Here is a 15,114-nt window from a genome sequence, read left to right as displayed (position 1 = left end):
ATAAAGGGAAAGAAGGTTGGGGGAAGCTATGGATTCATGTTCAGTTTTAGATCACATGACCTCTGAGATCTTGTTTGACATCAACATGGAGATGTCAGGTGGGCTTTTAGATACGAGACTAGAGTATTGGAGAATGGGGATATATGTTTGGGAACCTCAGTATATTTATGGTAGATGAAGCCACGTAACTAGATAACATATATAAAAGCTTACCACATTCTAAATCTAAGCTCTTCACCTGTGTAACTAATTTAATCTTCACAGTAACTTTAGGAAATCACTCCCTATTTTATGGATGAGGAAACTGAGGCACAGGGAGGTTAAATCACTTGCCTGCATAATACAGCTTGTACATTATAGAGCTGGGACTCGCCTACCCGTGGTCGGCAAACTGCGGCTCGCGAGCCACATGCGGCTCTTTGGCCCCTTGAGTGTGGCTCTTCCACAAAATACCACGTGCGGGCACGCACATACAGTGTGAGTGAAACTTCGTGGCCCATGCGCAGAAGTCGGTATTTTGTGGAAGAGCCACACTCAAGGGGCCAAAGAGCCACATGTGGCTCTCGAGCAGCAGTTTGCTGAGCCACAGTTTGCCGACCACTGGCCTAGGCAGTCTGACTCCACGGCCCCTGCTCTTATCCACAGTATTACACTGGATGTGATGACCTAGGGAGTGAGTGTAGATACAGAAGGGGCCTGACCTGGGACTCTAAAGCATTTGGAGCTGAAGAGAAGGATCTAGCAATTGAAACTGTGCAGGAGTAACCAGAGTTAATGAATGCCCGGAGAGAGTGGTGTCCCGTAAGACATGTGAAGAAAGTGTTCAGAAGAGGAAGAAGTTAGCAGCTGTGGTAAGTGCTGCCAAGTAGTCAAGAAAGTTGAAAGCCACGGCTTGACCACTGGATACGACTACATGAGGATCCTTGGTAACCTTGATAACCTTGATGGGAGCAGTCAGTGAACTAGTGGGCCTTAAAACTGGACTAGAGGGGGTCAAGAAAGAACGGGAGTCAAGGAGGTATTACCTTGGATCCACACAATTACTCAAGGAGGTAGATACTGTTATACCCTCATTTCACAGGCAAGGAACTGATAACTTCACAGCTGGCAAGAGACGGGCTAACTGGTTCTCTCATTGGCAAACCCATCTCTGGACTTTAATTCACCACAGTCTCAGGCTGAGTTAGGGGATCCACCCAGCTCATTCCACCCCTTGTGGACTGAGCTTTTCTGTCAAGATAGTCAATATGATAGCATTATGTACACAAAGCCAAGCAGGAGCTGCTTGTAAACATCCAGGAAAGAGAGCATGTGTCATGGAGGGCCACAGGAGGAATAATCGAACAGCTGGGCACTTCTGCTTGGCAACAAGGAGACTCAGGTGGGCCATGAGCTCTGCCCTGTTGATAGTCACTCAGGGATTTTGGTTAAGCTCTGTAGGGCCGAGCAGGATCCATGGGAGGGAAGTAGCAGCCAGAACTATTTTAACATTGGAATGAGCCGCTCTTTTATAATAGTAGTCTATGTTATCTACATTTTATTTGAGCACTTATTAAGTGTCATGTCCTTACACTATGCCAAACACTACATTTATTAACCCATTCAAGCTCATAATAGCTGGTACTATTATCATACACTGTTTACAAAGGAAGAAATTGAGGTTAAGGTGCTTAACCGTAAGTGACTGCTAGTAAGTGGTAAAGCCTGGATAACCCAGTTATGTTTCTGCCCCAATGCATGTGCATTCAACCACTGCAACACTGCCTCTCTCTCAACACGATATTGAATGTCTTTGGGGGATTGGCAGAGGGAGCTCTGGCATCAGGAGGTATATAAGACTAGATGACTTCTCAGGATCCTTCTACATCAAAAAGGCTTTGACTTCAGGGCTATGTTGCTTTAGTTTCAAAGCGAGAGAAGGATCGAGGGAACTAGAACCCCACATAGAACCTGAATCTGAAACCTGAACAATAGTTTGTTCTTAGCAGTGTTTTCCTGAGACTTAATGGTTGGTTTTGTTTGTGTGCCTGTGTATGTGTGTATGTACACATATGTATAAATGTCTCCATGTTTTGAATAAAAATAGCTTGGAATTTTGAGCAAATTCCTTAACATAGGGTTAAATTACGGTTTTGTTCATCTCAAATGATTTATTTCTCTCCTTAAAACCTTGGCTTAGTGACCTGTAATTCACTTGCACCTTTCACATTGACTTGGATATTTTCAGAGATTTAAGAATAGAATAAATCCTGTTGTGCATATAGGTCATTATTGCCCAGGCTCCAGATATGTTCCCAGACAAGTCAAGAGTCCAGGAAGCAGAGTGTATGTCAGGTGTTAATTATATCCTTAACTGACTGCCAAAAGTCGGCCACTGTGCCCTGATATCAAAATAAGAGCCTCACAGTATCACACAGAAAGACAAAAGTGTTGGATTTTTGTGTGTACATGATTTTTATAAAATAATTATTGGAAAATTCATATAGATAAGGACTGAGTTTCTGAATTGACTCCAAAAAAGTTTTTACTTTGCTGACAGAGAGATTTTATATATACATCTACCTTACTTAAAATACACCCAAAAGATTTCACTTATATGAGGAATCTAAGAAAAAGCAAAGTAAATGAGCAAACCAAACAGAAACAAACTCATAGATATAGAGAACATTTTGACAGTTGCCAGGTGGGAGGGGTGTTGGGGGTATGAATGAAAAAGCATGGCTCAGTGGTTGAGCATCAACCTATGAACCAGAAGGTCACAGTTTGATGCCTGGGTGCAGGCTCGATCCCCAGTAGGGGGCATGCACGAGGCAGCCGATCAATGATTCTCTCTCATCATTGATGTTTCTCTCTCTCTCCCTCTCCCTTCCTCTCTGAAATCAATACAAATATTTTTTTAAAGGGGGGAAGGACTAAGAAGTATAAATTGGGCCCTCGCCAGTTGGTTGGGGCATTGTCCCATACACCAAAAGGTTGCGGATTCATTTCCTGGTCAGGGCACCTACCTTCGTTTCGGGTTCGATCCCTGGTCAGTACATACAAGAGGCAACTGAGATGGGGCATTGTCCCATACACCAAAAGGTTGCGGATTCAATTCCTGATCAGGGCACATACCTACGTTTCGGGTTCGATCCCTGGTCAGGGTGCATACAAGAGGCAACTGAGAAATGTTTTTTTCTCTCTCTCCTTTCCTCTCTCTCTAAAATCAATAAAAACATATCCTCAGGTGAGGATTAAAAAAAAGAGAAGTACAAATTGGTAGTTACAAGTAGTCATGGGCATGTAAAGTATAGCATAGGGAATATAGTTAATAATATTGTAATAACTACAGCATGGGGCAAAAGTAGGTTTACAGTTGTTCATATGGAAAACAATATAATGATTAACAAATAATAATATAAGAATAAACTCTGTGTTTCATGTACTCAGAACTGTAATCTTACTTTTGCCTCACCCTGTATGTATGGTGTCAGATGGGCAGTAAATTTATCATATGATCACGTCATAAGTTATATAAATATCTAATCACTATGTTGTAAAAATAGTTCATATATGATTTTATTTTTATAAAACTGTAGACAAAGCGAATTGATCTGACAGAAAGCAGATCAGTATGTTTGGGGATGGTGAGGGTGGATGGGAGGGAAGGAGAAGTGGTGATGATTAGAAAGACCACTAGGAATCTTTTTGGGGTGATGCATATGTTCATGGTTGTGTATATGTATACATGTATCAAAACATAAAATTGTGCACTTTAAATATGTGCAGTTTATTGAATGTCAATTATGTATGTATTGTATGTAACGATATTTAAAATAAAGGAAAGAATGGGATAGGATAAAAATGAAATAAAACACACCAAAGCCTTTGGCAATGATTGGGTGCATGTATTAAGCATCAAAAAGATAACCAGATTAGATCCAAAAACTAAATTACCTGTGGAAAGAGTAATAAATTACCCCAGAGGGGGCCATAACACAAGTAATTTTTAAGATACTCAGAAAGAAAAAGGTTTTACTTATTTAGATATTTTACATTTGATAAAATGTTCTCATGAACTTCAAGTGCTTTTTAAAAAAATTCTGTGAGACAAATATGTTTTTAAAATACATTATTATACTGCATTGTGATTGTCTTTGCCTGGCATACAGGGATTTCAGGATATATTTATTTTAAAAATGAGCAAAGTGATGCTTAGCCATGACCTGCCCAAAGCAGAGTCACACAGCGAATAAGTAATGGAGCTAGGACTGGAAGCCAGGTCTCCCATAGCCAAGCCAAGATTAAACCAAGCTGCTGCTTTGGCAACTTTGATTATTCAGTCTTGCGTTAGATCAGCTGGGTTATATTGCAACCAGCAGAAACCAACTTTGGCTGAATTAACAAAAGGAAGTGAATGGAAGGATGGAGGCTAAAGCTAAAATACCTACTTTGCCCGGCGGGTGTGGCTCAGTGGTTGAGCATCGACCTATGAACCAGGAGGTCACAGTTCCATTCTTGGTCAGGGCACATGCCTGGGTTGCAGACTCAATCCCTGGGGCATGCAGGAGGTAGCTGATCAATTATTCTCTCTCATCATTTATGTTTCTACTAGAGGCTCAGTGCACGAATTCATGCACTGGGAGGGCCCTCAGCCTGGCCTGCACCCTCTTGCAGTCTGGTACCCCTCAGGGGATGTCCACCTGCCGGCTTGTGGCTGGATGGCCTTCTACTACTGCATGGCCTGCTGCTTGAGCTTCAGCAGCTGCTGCATGTGTACTGGGCAACCACGGTCTGTCCTGCAAGCACCATCGCATCGAGTGGGTGAGTCAAGTGCAGAGAATGGCACTGGTATCGGGCCGAAGCTGGCAATTGGACATCCCTTTGGCAGTCTGGGACCCCTTGGGGGATGTAGCAGTGCGCCAAACAGCAGGCGGCCAGGGATGAGCCTGAATCAGGGCCAAGCGTCGCTGGCTCTCATCCTGGCCCACTGCGCCTGCTGCCGCTGCTTGCTGCTCAGTAGTGCTGCTGCAGAGGAGTCAGGAGAGGCTCCTGCCGTGGCAGCTGCACGCACCAGCCATGAGCCCGGCTTCTGGCTGAGTGGCGCTCCCCCTGTGGGAGCGCACTGACCACCAGGGGATAAAACACACCAAAGCCTTTGGCAATGATTGGGTGCATGTATTAAGCATCAAAAAGATAACCAGATTAGATCCAAAAACTAAATTACCTGTGGAAAGAGTAATAAATTACCCCAGAGGGGGCCATAACACAAGTAATTTTTAAGATACTCAGAAAGAAAAAGGTTTTACTTATTTAGATATTTTACATTTGATAAAATGTTCTCATGAACTTCAAGTGCTTTTTAAAAAAATTCTGTGAGACAAATATGTTTTTAAAATACATTATTATACTGCATTGTGATTGTCTTTGCCTGGCATACAGGGATTTCAGGATATATTTATTTTAAAAATGAGCAAAGTGATGCTTAGCCATGACCTGCCCAAAGCAGAGTCACACAGCGAATAAGTAATGGAGCTAGGACTGGAAGCCAGGTCTCCCATAGCCAAGCCAAGATTAAACCAAGCTGCTGCTTTGGCAACTTTGATTATTCAGTCTTGTGTTAGATCAGCTGGGTTATATTGCAACCAGCAGAAACCAACTTTGGCTGAATTAACCAAAGGAAGTGAATGGAAGGATGGAGGCTAAAGCTAAAATACCTACTTTGCCCGGCGGGTGTGGCTCAGTGGTTGAGCATCGACCTATGAACCAGGAGGTCACAGTTCCATTCTTGGTCAGGGCACATGCCTGGGTTGCAGGCTCAATCCCTGGGGCATGCAGGATGTAGCTGATCAATTATTCTCTCTCATCATTTATGTTTCTACTAGAGGCTCAGTGCACGAATTCATGCACTGGGGTGGGTGGGGGGAGGGGTCCCTCAGCCTGGCCTGCACCCTCTCGCAGTCTGGTACCCCTCAGGGGATGTCCACCTGCCGGCTTGTGGCTGGATGGCCTTCTACTACTGCACGGCCTGCTGCTTGAGCTTCAGCAGCTGCTGCATGTGCACTGGGCAACCATGGTCTGTCCTGCAAGCACCATCGAGTGGATGAGTCAAGTGCAGAGAATGGCACTGGTATCGGGCCGAAGCTGGCAGTTGGATATCCCTTTGGCAGTCTGGGACCCCTCGGGGGATGTAGCAGTGCGCCAAACAGCAGGCGGCCAGGGATGAGCCTGAATCAGGGTCAAGCATCGCTGGCTCTCATCCTGGCCCACTGCGCCTGCTGCCGTTGCTTGCTGCTCAGTAGTGCTGCTGCAGAGGAGTCGGGAGAGGCTCCTGCTGTGGCAGCTGCACTCGCCAGCCATGAGCCTGGCTTCTGGCTGAGTGGCGCTCCCCCTGTGGGAGCACACTGACCACCAGGGGAAAGCTGCTGCATTGAGCGTCTGCCCCCTGGTGGTCAGTGTGCATCATAGCGACCAGTCATTCTGGTCATTCTGCCATAACAGTCGCTTAGGCTTTTATTATATAGATATCTCTCTCCCTCTCTCTTCCTCTCTGAAATCAATAATAATAATAAAAAAAACCTACCCTGAGCAAGGCCAGAAACCAGGAGAGTGTCAGGAATCTGGGTTGGAAAAAAAACAAAGGAAGACTCCTGGGCTCCATAGTCAGAATGGTTTATGTGTACTTCAAAACAGGTCATCCTTGAATGCTATAGTCACCATTCAGAGTCCAGGTAAAAGACTGATGGGCATCTGGCTCAGTCCAACCACTGGTCAAGGGCCTCTTAATTGATAGTCACAAAAGAAAGCCTGGAGCAAAAGACAATGGTTTCTCAAAGGAAAATAAGTACCCAAAGAAGGGAGATGAGGTGTTGCTAGGCATAAAAAAGCAAATATCATGGATAAGTGCTCTTAGGCCCCCACTGCTCCTGGTAAATTCTTAGGACAACACACCTATAAAGCCATTGCCTGCTCTTGTGTTTCTATCTCCGAGTAGAATAGGCGCTTCTTGAGTGCAGGGACTGTATTTACTCATCTCTGATTCTTCAGCACCAGTGCGATACCTGGTCTGTAGAGGTGCTCAGTTACCATTGAATAAGTGAGTGGATAGAGAGGCTTTTATTACTGTCCACATGAAAGACCTAGGGTACAGGTGCCTCGTGGAGTTGACCTTGCTTTTAGAGCCGCATAGAGCAGTCAGTGTACCAGCTTATGATGTGCAGTCTCAGCCGATCCCTTAAAAAAACCCGATGTTTCACTCTAAACTCGTGTTCTTTCTGCTTTACTAGTTGTACTCAATGCTGGCTACATAATAGGATCACTCGGGGTGTTTGAACAGAGATGGCTGTGCCCCATCTCAGATTGATTAAATCAGAATCTCTAGGAGCTGTGCCCAGGATCATTTTTTTTTCCTTTTTAAAGCTCCCCAGATGATTCTAAAATCAGCAAGGATTGAGAACCACTATGCTACACTCTTGCTTTTGTTTGAACTAACTAAATGGCCTTTTAAATGTGTCAGCTGTAAATGATTACGCTTGCAGTATAAATGTTTATTATGGCCACATTGTAATTATATCCATGATGATTTCTGCACACACTCTCTGTTGGATATTCTTTTAAATAGAAGACTGCAAGTACTTTGCATCATTATAAACAGAACTAGAAAAAACAAGAACAACATTTGCCAACTGAGGAGAAACAAAATTGTGAAATTCTGGGGGTGGTGTTCCCTTAGTGTGGCAAACAGAGCTGCTGATAAATTACCCCTATTTAAGTTCTGGGTCTGAGGAAGAATTTCAGGGTGACTATTCTTTAGTTCGTTCTCTGGCTTTTTTTTTTTTTTTTTAAATCTGCACTTGTGTTCAGTCTGCATTTTTTTTTTTTTTTAGCAATTGCCACCTGATAAATTCTACCAAATACATAGTTTTATAAGAAACAAGGATGTGAAGAAAAGGAAACCCTCATACACTGCTGGTGGGAATGCAGACTGGTGCAGCCACTGTGGAAAGCAGTATGGAATTTCCTCAAAAAATAAAAATTGATCTCCCATTTGACCCAGTGATCCCACTTCTAGGAATATATACTAAGAAATCAGAAACATCAATCAGAAAGAATATATGCACCCCTATGTTCATAGCAGTGCAATTTACAATAGCTAAGATTTGGAAGCAGCCCGAGTGCCCATCAGCAGATGAGTGGATAAAAAAGCTGTGGTACATGTACACAATGGAATACCACACAGCTATAAAAAAGAAAGAACTACTATTTGCAACAGCATGGATGGACCTGGAGAGCATTATGCTAAGCGAACTAAGCCAGTCAGGGAAAGATTAAGTATCACATGATCTCACTCATATGTGGAATCTAATGAACAGAATAAACTGATGAATAAAATAGGACCAGAGACATAGAAGCATGGAACAGACTGATGAATTTCAGAGGGAAGGGAGGTGGGGTGGGAGGAGAGTGATTAACAGGGGAACTTATTTGCATATATGCATAACCCATGGACACAGACAGTGGCCTGGGAGGGGCTGGAACAGGGTGGAAGGGGTCAATGGAAAAAACAACAACCACAAACAAAGGGGACATCTATAATACTTTCAACAGTAAAGATTAATTAGAGAGAGAGAAAGAGAGAGAGAGAGAGAGAGAGAGAGAGAGAGAGAGAGAGAGAGAATATAAAAAGCAACTTGTTTCCAGTGGGGAACCTTAGTACTGGGTGGAAGTAAAATAAAGTGTACACGCCAGCATGCATGTGCATTTTGGGAAAGACAGCTCTACTCAGACACTCAGAGGTGTCCGGGACCCCAACATAATAATCAACATTAATAATCAATGCTTTTTTTTTTAAACACCTTCTCTGCACAAAACTCAAGGTCGTGTGTGAGCTGGTATGTCTCCTCATCCAGTGCCATGCGCTACCACTCTCTTTCCCTTAGTTCTTTATGAACCACCCATAACAGATTTGCTTGTAGCATCCAGAAGGTGCCATATTCTCTCACTTTTTCGGGTTTTGTATGGGCTATTCTCCCGGCCTGGGGTGACAGCCCTTTCCTCTGTCTGCTGTGTGTCTTCCAGTGTCACAGTTCTTTCTCTTAGTCTCTGCTCTGGACATCCTCTGCTCCCTCCACTCCCACTGTGCCTTCTAGTCTTTATATTCTGCTGTAATCGTTGGTGTGCAGGTCTGTCTCCCCGTCTGGACTGTAAGCTCCTTGAGGGCCCAGCACCTAACACAGCATCTGTCTGAAGAATGCACGGATGCAGCGATCCATCAGCTGTAGGACAAATGTGTGGCCTTTTCACTTGTAGGTGCTCTTGATAAAACTACCAAGTGGATAAAAGAATCTGTAAATGAAGAATTACTTTCTGTTTCTGAGACCGGTTTAACTCCTGCGGCCGGAACCAGCTCCAAGCCACACCTGAGCCCTACACTGGTGCTAAATAACAGTTATTTGAAACTGTTACAGTGGGATTATCAGAAAAAAGAATTCCCAGAGGTGAGTGATTTTTTTCTTCCCTCAAGTTTTCCATTATTTTCATTCTTAAGTTCTAACTATGAATCAGCTAGTCTGTCTGTGTTGCCAGGTGGTTTAATGACTTAGCTGAAATCAGATAAAAATGGGAGTGTGGATGTCATATTGCTTATTTTACATTTTCGTGGTATTGAGCTTCCCCTTCTATTTTTCCATTTTAAATAAATATGCTAGACACTGATCACAGATGAAGCACGTCTTCAGAAACTGACAGAAAAGCTGAATCAATTGAAAATTATTGCCTGCCTGTCCCTCATTACCAACAATATGTTGGGTGCTATCACAGAAGGCCTCCCTGAGCTGGCAGACCGGTTAAAGAGGGTCTCGGCTGTTCTTCTCGAAGGCATGAATAAAGAGTAAGTTCCACGTGTTTTTCTCTGTTCCCCCTGTGTTAGGCTCTGCATGCATTTCAGAGAATGTGCGTAACCTTGGACATTTGGATGTGACATTCAGAACTGTGCTTTAGAGAAGCTTATCTCATACCTTTTTCTAGAATTTTTTTAAAAATATATTTTTATTGATTTCAGAGAGGAAGGGAGAGGGAGAGAGAGAGATAGAAACATCAACGATGAGGGAGAATCACTGATTGGCTGCCTCCTGCACACCCCCTACTAAGGATCGAGCCTGCAACCCAGGCATATGCCCTGACCGGGAATCGAACTGTGACCTCCTGTTTCATAGGTCAATGCTCAACCACTGAGCCACGCCGGCCGGGCTAGAATTTCTTTTAATATCTCTGAAGGCTTAACTGTCCTTTCATAGGAAGGGAGAGGTCTTTTCCATGACAAATGCCAGGGTGAGTGTAGTATTTCCACTGAGGATGGGTGTGTGCAAAAGCCCTTCTTTGATGGAGCTGTGGAAAAAAACAAACAAAAGCCAGAAATCCACCTCGCTCAGTCTTCAGGATGCCCTGTCAAAGAGGCTTTCCAGATTAAGTAGTTCTGACACCATCATTTTTCTATAATGAAATGTTTACCAACTTTACTGATCCCGCGAGCTACGAAGCCTTGAGAAGCAGTGACCTCTCTGTCCTTTAGAGATGTTACACAAGTTCACTGAAGGTTTTGTTTTTGTGAAATTCATTTCCCAGTATCATACCTTCACTGAATACTAGAATCCCATTGAGATTTTGCAGTTAGGTCATCCTGCTGGGAATCTGGTCCAAGTCAGAAAAACTGCTGATCTTAGTCGGTGGCCACCTTTCCACGGGTCCTATATGGGTTAAGCGCCTCCTGCTGGTGGCTTCCCTTTGAGGTGTTTTCAGGGACAGGGACTCTCCCTCTCATTGAAGGGAGCGAGATGTGCACCTGTTCGCATATTCCTGCGCATTACTCAGAGAGCATGTAAATTATCTGGTAAAATCCTAGAATATTAAGAGCCAAAAGGAGCCTGAGTGGTTACAAAATCCAACGTTCTCATTTTGAACAGAAGCCCAAGGTTTTGCTTTGGGCTGCACAGCAAGAAAAGAGCAAAGCAAGGCCTGAGCCCTGGTCCAACTGTCTCAAGGCCCTGCCCTTTTAAAAATTGTTTTGAATATTTTTTAATATTATAAAATATTATAAAAGATGCTAGAGAGTTATTGGCATAGTCATTCTCTATGAGAATAAATTCTGAACAAACGGAATCTTAAATATTAAAATTATTATTAAGGTTAAAAATACATTGTGGGGCTTGTTGTTTTTGAGTCTATGTTATTTTTCAATTACAGTTTACATTCAATATCATTTTGTATTACTTTCAGGTGTATAGCATAGTGGTTAGACAATCATATACTTTACAAAGTGTTCCCTCCAATATTTCCTTCCCACTGGTTTTTATGCTACCCTGACAGGCTCATTTATTTCATACACAGGGCCCAAGACCTATAATGAAAAGTAACCTCTGTTTTTGCCGTTGTTCTTACCTTAGCCTTTCCCCACACTGGGTAATCATTATTGTCCAGAAAGATTTTAAACCTTTACTGAACCCCCAATGCTACTTAAGTATTCATATAAAACTACTAAGAGGACAGGTTTTTTAAAAATCTGAATCTAGATTTTGAAAGCCTAGTTCTGTGATTGACTTATGTACGTACCCTTGAACAAGTTCCTGAATCACCCTGAGCCTCATTTTCCTTTTTTCAAAAAGGGAATAATATTTGTGCCTGTCTTAGAATTGTGAGAACTCAAGGTGATTCATGTGAAATATTTCTACAGGTGTCTGTCATATAGTAAGTGCTCGATAAAAGTTAGCTCTTAATAACTATTTAGTTGTTAAATCATTCTCTTTATAGTTCTGCCTATCTGTTTGTTTTATTATTTTGTTTAATTCCCCCCAAACCTGTATTAGGAAATGATTGCAGTCAATTCTCAATTATCCTCATTATGAATGGGTATTTACATCCATAATATTAAAAAAAAAAAGCAGATGATTTCAATAGTCAGTAGACCCAGACGTCCTTTATATTTAGTTAGATGATGCATTTTGAAAACTAGCAAGAATTTTGCCTTCTTTATTTTGAATAGGAAGTCATGGCTTATGCTAAAATTATTTTTTCCTTTAGCCTAAGAACTCATGATTAAAAGCAGGAGGGAGTTAGGTAAAAGTCAGAAGATAAAAATTTTGCCATAAATAATTGAACTTTGGGGTGTGGAAGGGAGAAGGAAAGAGAGATAGAAACAGCAATGATGAGAGAATCATCGATAGGCTGCTTCCTGCACACCCCCTACTGGGGATCAAGCCTGTACCCTGGACATGTGCCCTGACTGGGATTCGAACTGTGACCTGGTTCATGGGTCAACACTCAACCACACTGGCCAGGCTCTTATTATTGTTAATGATGGCAATAATGATAAACAGTCTTTTTTTTTTTTCTTATTAAGCATTTACTATGTGCCTGACAATCTGCCAAGAGCTAATATAATCTCATAGCAAGTTTAGTGTTAGAGTCAGGATTTGAACCCAGGTCTGTGTGACACCACAGCTTATGCTATAACCACATTACATTGCCTCCTATCATTGGGCCTCTCATCCTTTAATTTCTATTTTGAACAAGATTATTTTAAAGACCCTTTCTGGATAGTGAGATGCAGTTTTCAGTCATTATTCCCCAATAGTGTAGACCCAACAAATGCACTTTCTAATTACCTTTTTCCTTACCTATTAAATAACCAACTGCTAATTACTTTTCTGAACTCTATATATTTGCATTATTGATCAGTACAATTTTCTGAACTCTATATATTTGCATTATTGATCAGTACAATGTTCTGAACTCTATATATTTGCATTATTGATCAGTTGCTTGAAAGTAGCAATGAGAAGGAGCTTCTTATCTTGGGTCATGATAAGTCAAGAGTTTTAGGTAATTTGCCTTTTATGGAATTGACCACTAAATCTCTTCATTTCTTGTTTTGATTGGTGTTATAGGTTTACAGCTCAGGCATAGATAAAGGAATTGATTTTACCTCATTTTCCAAGCTAAAAAAAAATCTATGAATGAAATCCACTCAGACCAAAGGTTTATTTTAAGAATTGGTATTTTCTTTCCTTTTCTAATAGCTCTGCATGAAAATGGGATTGCAGACTTATTTTCAGGGACCACATTTTTCTGCCTGTGCTTTCCTGTATAAAAACTATGTATAGAATTAAGTGGTTTTAAGCATGTAAAAACCTTAACTACAAAGTGGTGGTGATTGGGAAGAGTTACTATTTTTTTAGTTCATTCTAATAGAGGTAACTGTTGTTTTATATAAGAAAAAAATGGGTAAATGTTTGAAATAAGTTGGTATATTTTATTTTTTATTTTTATTGATTTCAGAGAGGAAGGAAGAGGGAGAGATAGAAACAACAATAATGAGAGAGAATTATTGATCAGCTGCCTCCTGCATGCCCCACATGGGGGATCTTGCCCGCAACCCAGGCATGTGCCCTGATGGGGAATCTAACTGTGGCCTTCTGGTTCATAGGTCGACGCTCAACCACTGAGTGACGCCACCCGGGCATTTTGGTATATTTAAAAAAACAACAACAATAAACTGGGGGACAAAAACTGTCTCTGATGGGATTTTGTTTTCTGTTTTGTAGGACCTTTAACTTGAAGGAAGTCCTGAATTCTGTTGGTGTTCAGACATGTGCTGAGGTTAACAAGACCCTGGTGGAGAGAGGCTTACCCACTTTAAATGCGGAGGTTCAAGCTAATCTTGTAGGTCAATTTTCAAGCATTGAGAAGGAGGACAATCCTATCCGGTCTTTGATTGGTGGGTCCTCATATTTTTATCATTTTCTTCTTCAATTCCAATTTGCTTTAACTTGCTGGTTTGACTAATGTTAACTGTCAGTCAACATTTAGTTTTAAACAATCTACCTCCTCCTTTTGGAGAATAAATATTGAAAATATGAAGCTAGTATTAATATTTTAAAAGGTTTGGGACTTGCTGCTGCTTCTGTGTATATATATAGTGGAGTGAGAGATGTTTCAGGGCCTTCTATCTTACCGTCCAGACAGTAGATTTTTATGAGGACAATAACAAAATGCTGCCAAGTAATGTTAAAATCTAGATTCTAGATCCACGTGACAGTCCAAACCAACTGACAGTATGTTCACAGAAAGTAGACATCAGTTGTGCGTGAGCTAGCCTCGGCCAACCAAAACCCCTTTCCTGGTCAGACATAAGGAGACAAAGAATGAGAACGCTATGGAACTGGGGGGCATAATGGGTGGGCTTTTGTTGTACTTGCTTGCTAAGAACGTGAATATCTGGGTGTCAAGCTGTGTTGGTAAGTTGGGAAAATGGAGGATGTATCATTAGGACATTTCTGTTGCTCATGACTGAGAATCTAAACTAGCTTAAGCAAAAAGAATGTATTTTCTCATGTAACTGAAACGATGAGAGGTAGGGCTGGCTGCAGGTACAACCAGAGCTCAAACTGTGTCCCCAGCACTAGTTTCCCTGCTTCCAGCCCTCGGCACTGCCTTCCTCTGGGCTGGCTGCCTCACAGGTCGTCTCTTCCCACACAGTGAGACAGCTTCAGCTCAAGCCTACATCTTCCTGTGTTTATTTTTATTTTATCTATTTATTTTTGTTAATCCTCACCAGAAGATATTTTTGCCATTGCTTTTTAGAGAAAGTGGAAGATGGAGGTTGGGGAGGGCGGGAAGAGATGGAGAGAGAGAGAAACATCGATGGGAGAGAGACACGTCAATTGGTTGCCTTCCACACACACCCCAACTGGGGCCTGGTATGGAAACTGCAACCCTTTTTTTCCCACCCCTCTCTCCCCAGTCCAACTTTCCTGTTCTTTTAAAAATTTAAGCATTTTTTTAAACCTCATTCAAAGTATTGTTGCCTTGACTGGGAATCGAACCCGCCACCCTTTGGTACATGGGCTGACACTCTAACTACTGAGCAACACCAGCCAGGGCTCTTCCCCTGTTTAAAACAAGGATTTGGCTTCCCTGGTAGCTCATTGGCTCCAGTTGGCCGGACTGTGGGTCATGTCCCATTCTTGAATCAGTCTTGGTAGCCAGAGGGGAAGGAACTTAGGGTCCAAGGAGCCAGGGTGAGTCACTTTAGCTATAACACCTGGTCTGAGAATAGGGGACAGATGGTTTCCCCAAACA

At 42.2% G+C, this 15,114-nt stretch overlaps 1 protein-coding gene across 3 annotated transcripts in view; it reads left to right on the top strand.

Annotated features, from left to right (window-relative positions):
* Nucleotides 1–15,114, top strand: part of TCP11L2 (t-complex 11, testis-specific-like 2) — a 30,945-nt gene that overhangs the window by 9,983 nt on the left and 5,848 nt on the right. For all 3 annotated transcript variants that reach the window (XM_005861661.2, XM_005861662.2, XM_014535989.1), the window contains exons 6-8: nt 9,289–9,476; nt 9,687–9,868; nt 13,578–13,750. In XM_005861661.2, coding sequence (XP_005861723.1) covers nt 9,289–9,476; nt 9,687–9,868; nt 13,578–13,750 — 543 coding nt within the window. The remainder of the gene's footprint in view (nt 1–9,288; nt 9,477–9,686; nt 9,869–13,577; nt 13,751–15,114) is intronic.

This window comes from Myotis brandtii, unplaced genomic scaffold (assembly GCF_000412655.1).
Source record: "Myotis brandtii unplaced genomic scaffold, ASM41265v1 scaffold155, whole genome shotgun sequence".
NCBI lineage: Eukaryota > Metazoa > Chordata > Mammalia > Chiroptera > Vespertilionidae > Myotis > Myotis brandtii.
Note: the sequence above shows the minus strand (reverse complement) of the source record. Positions and strands in the feature narration are given on the sequence as shown.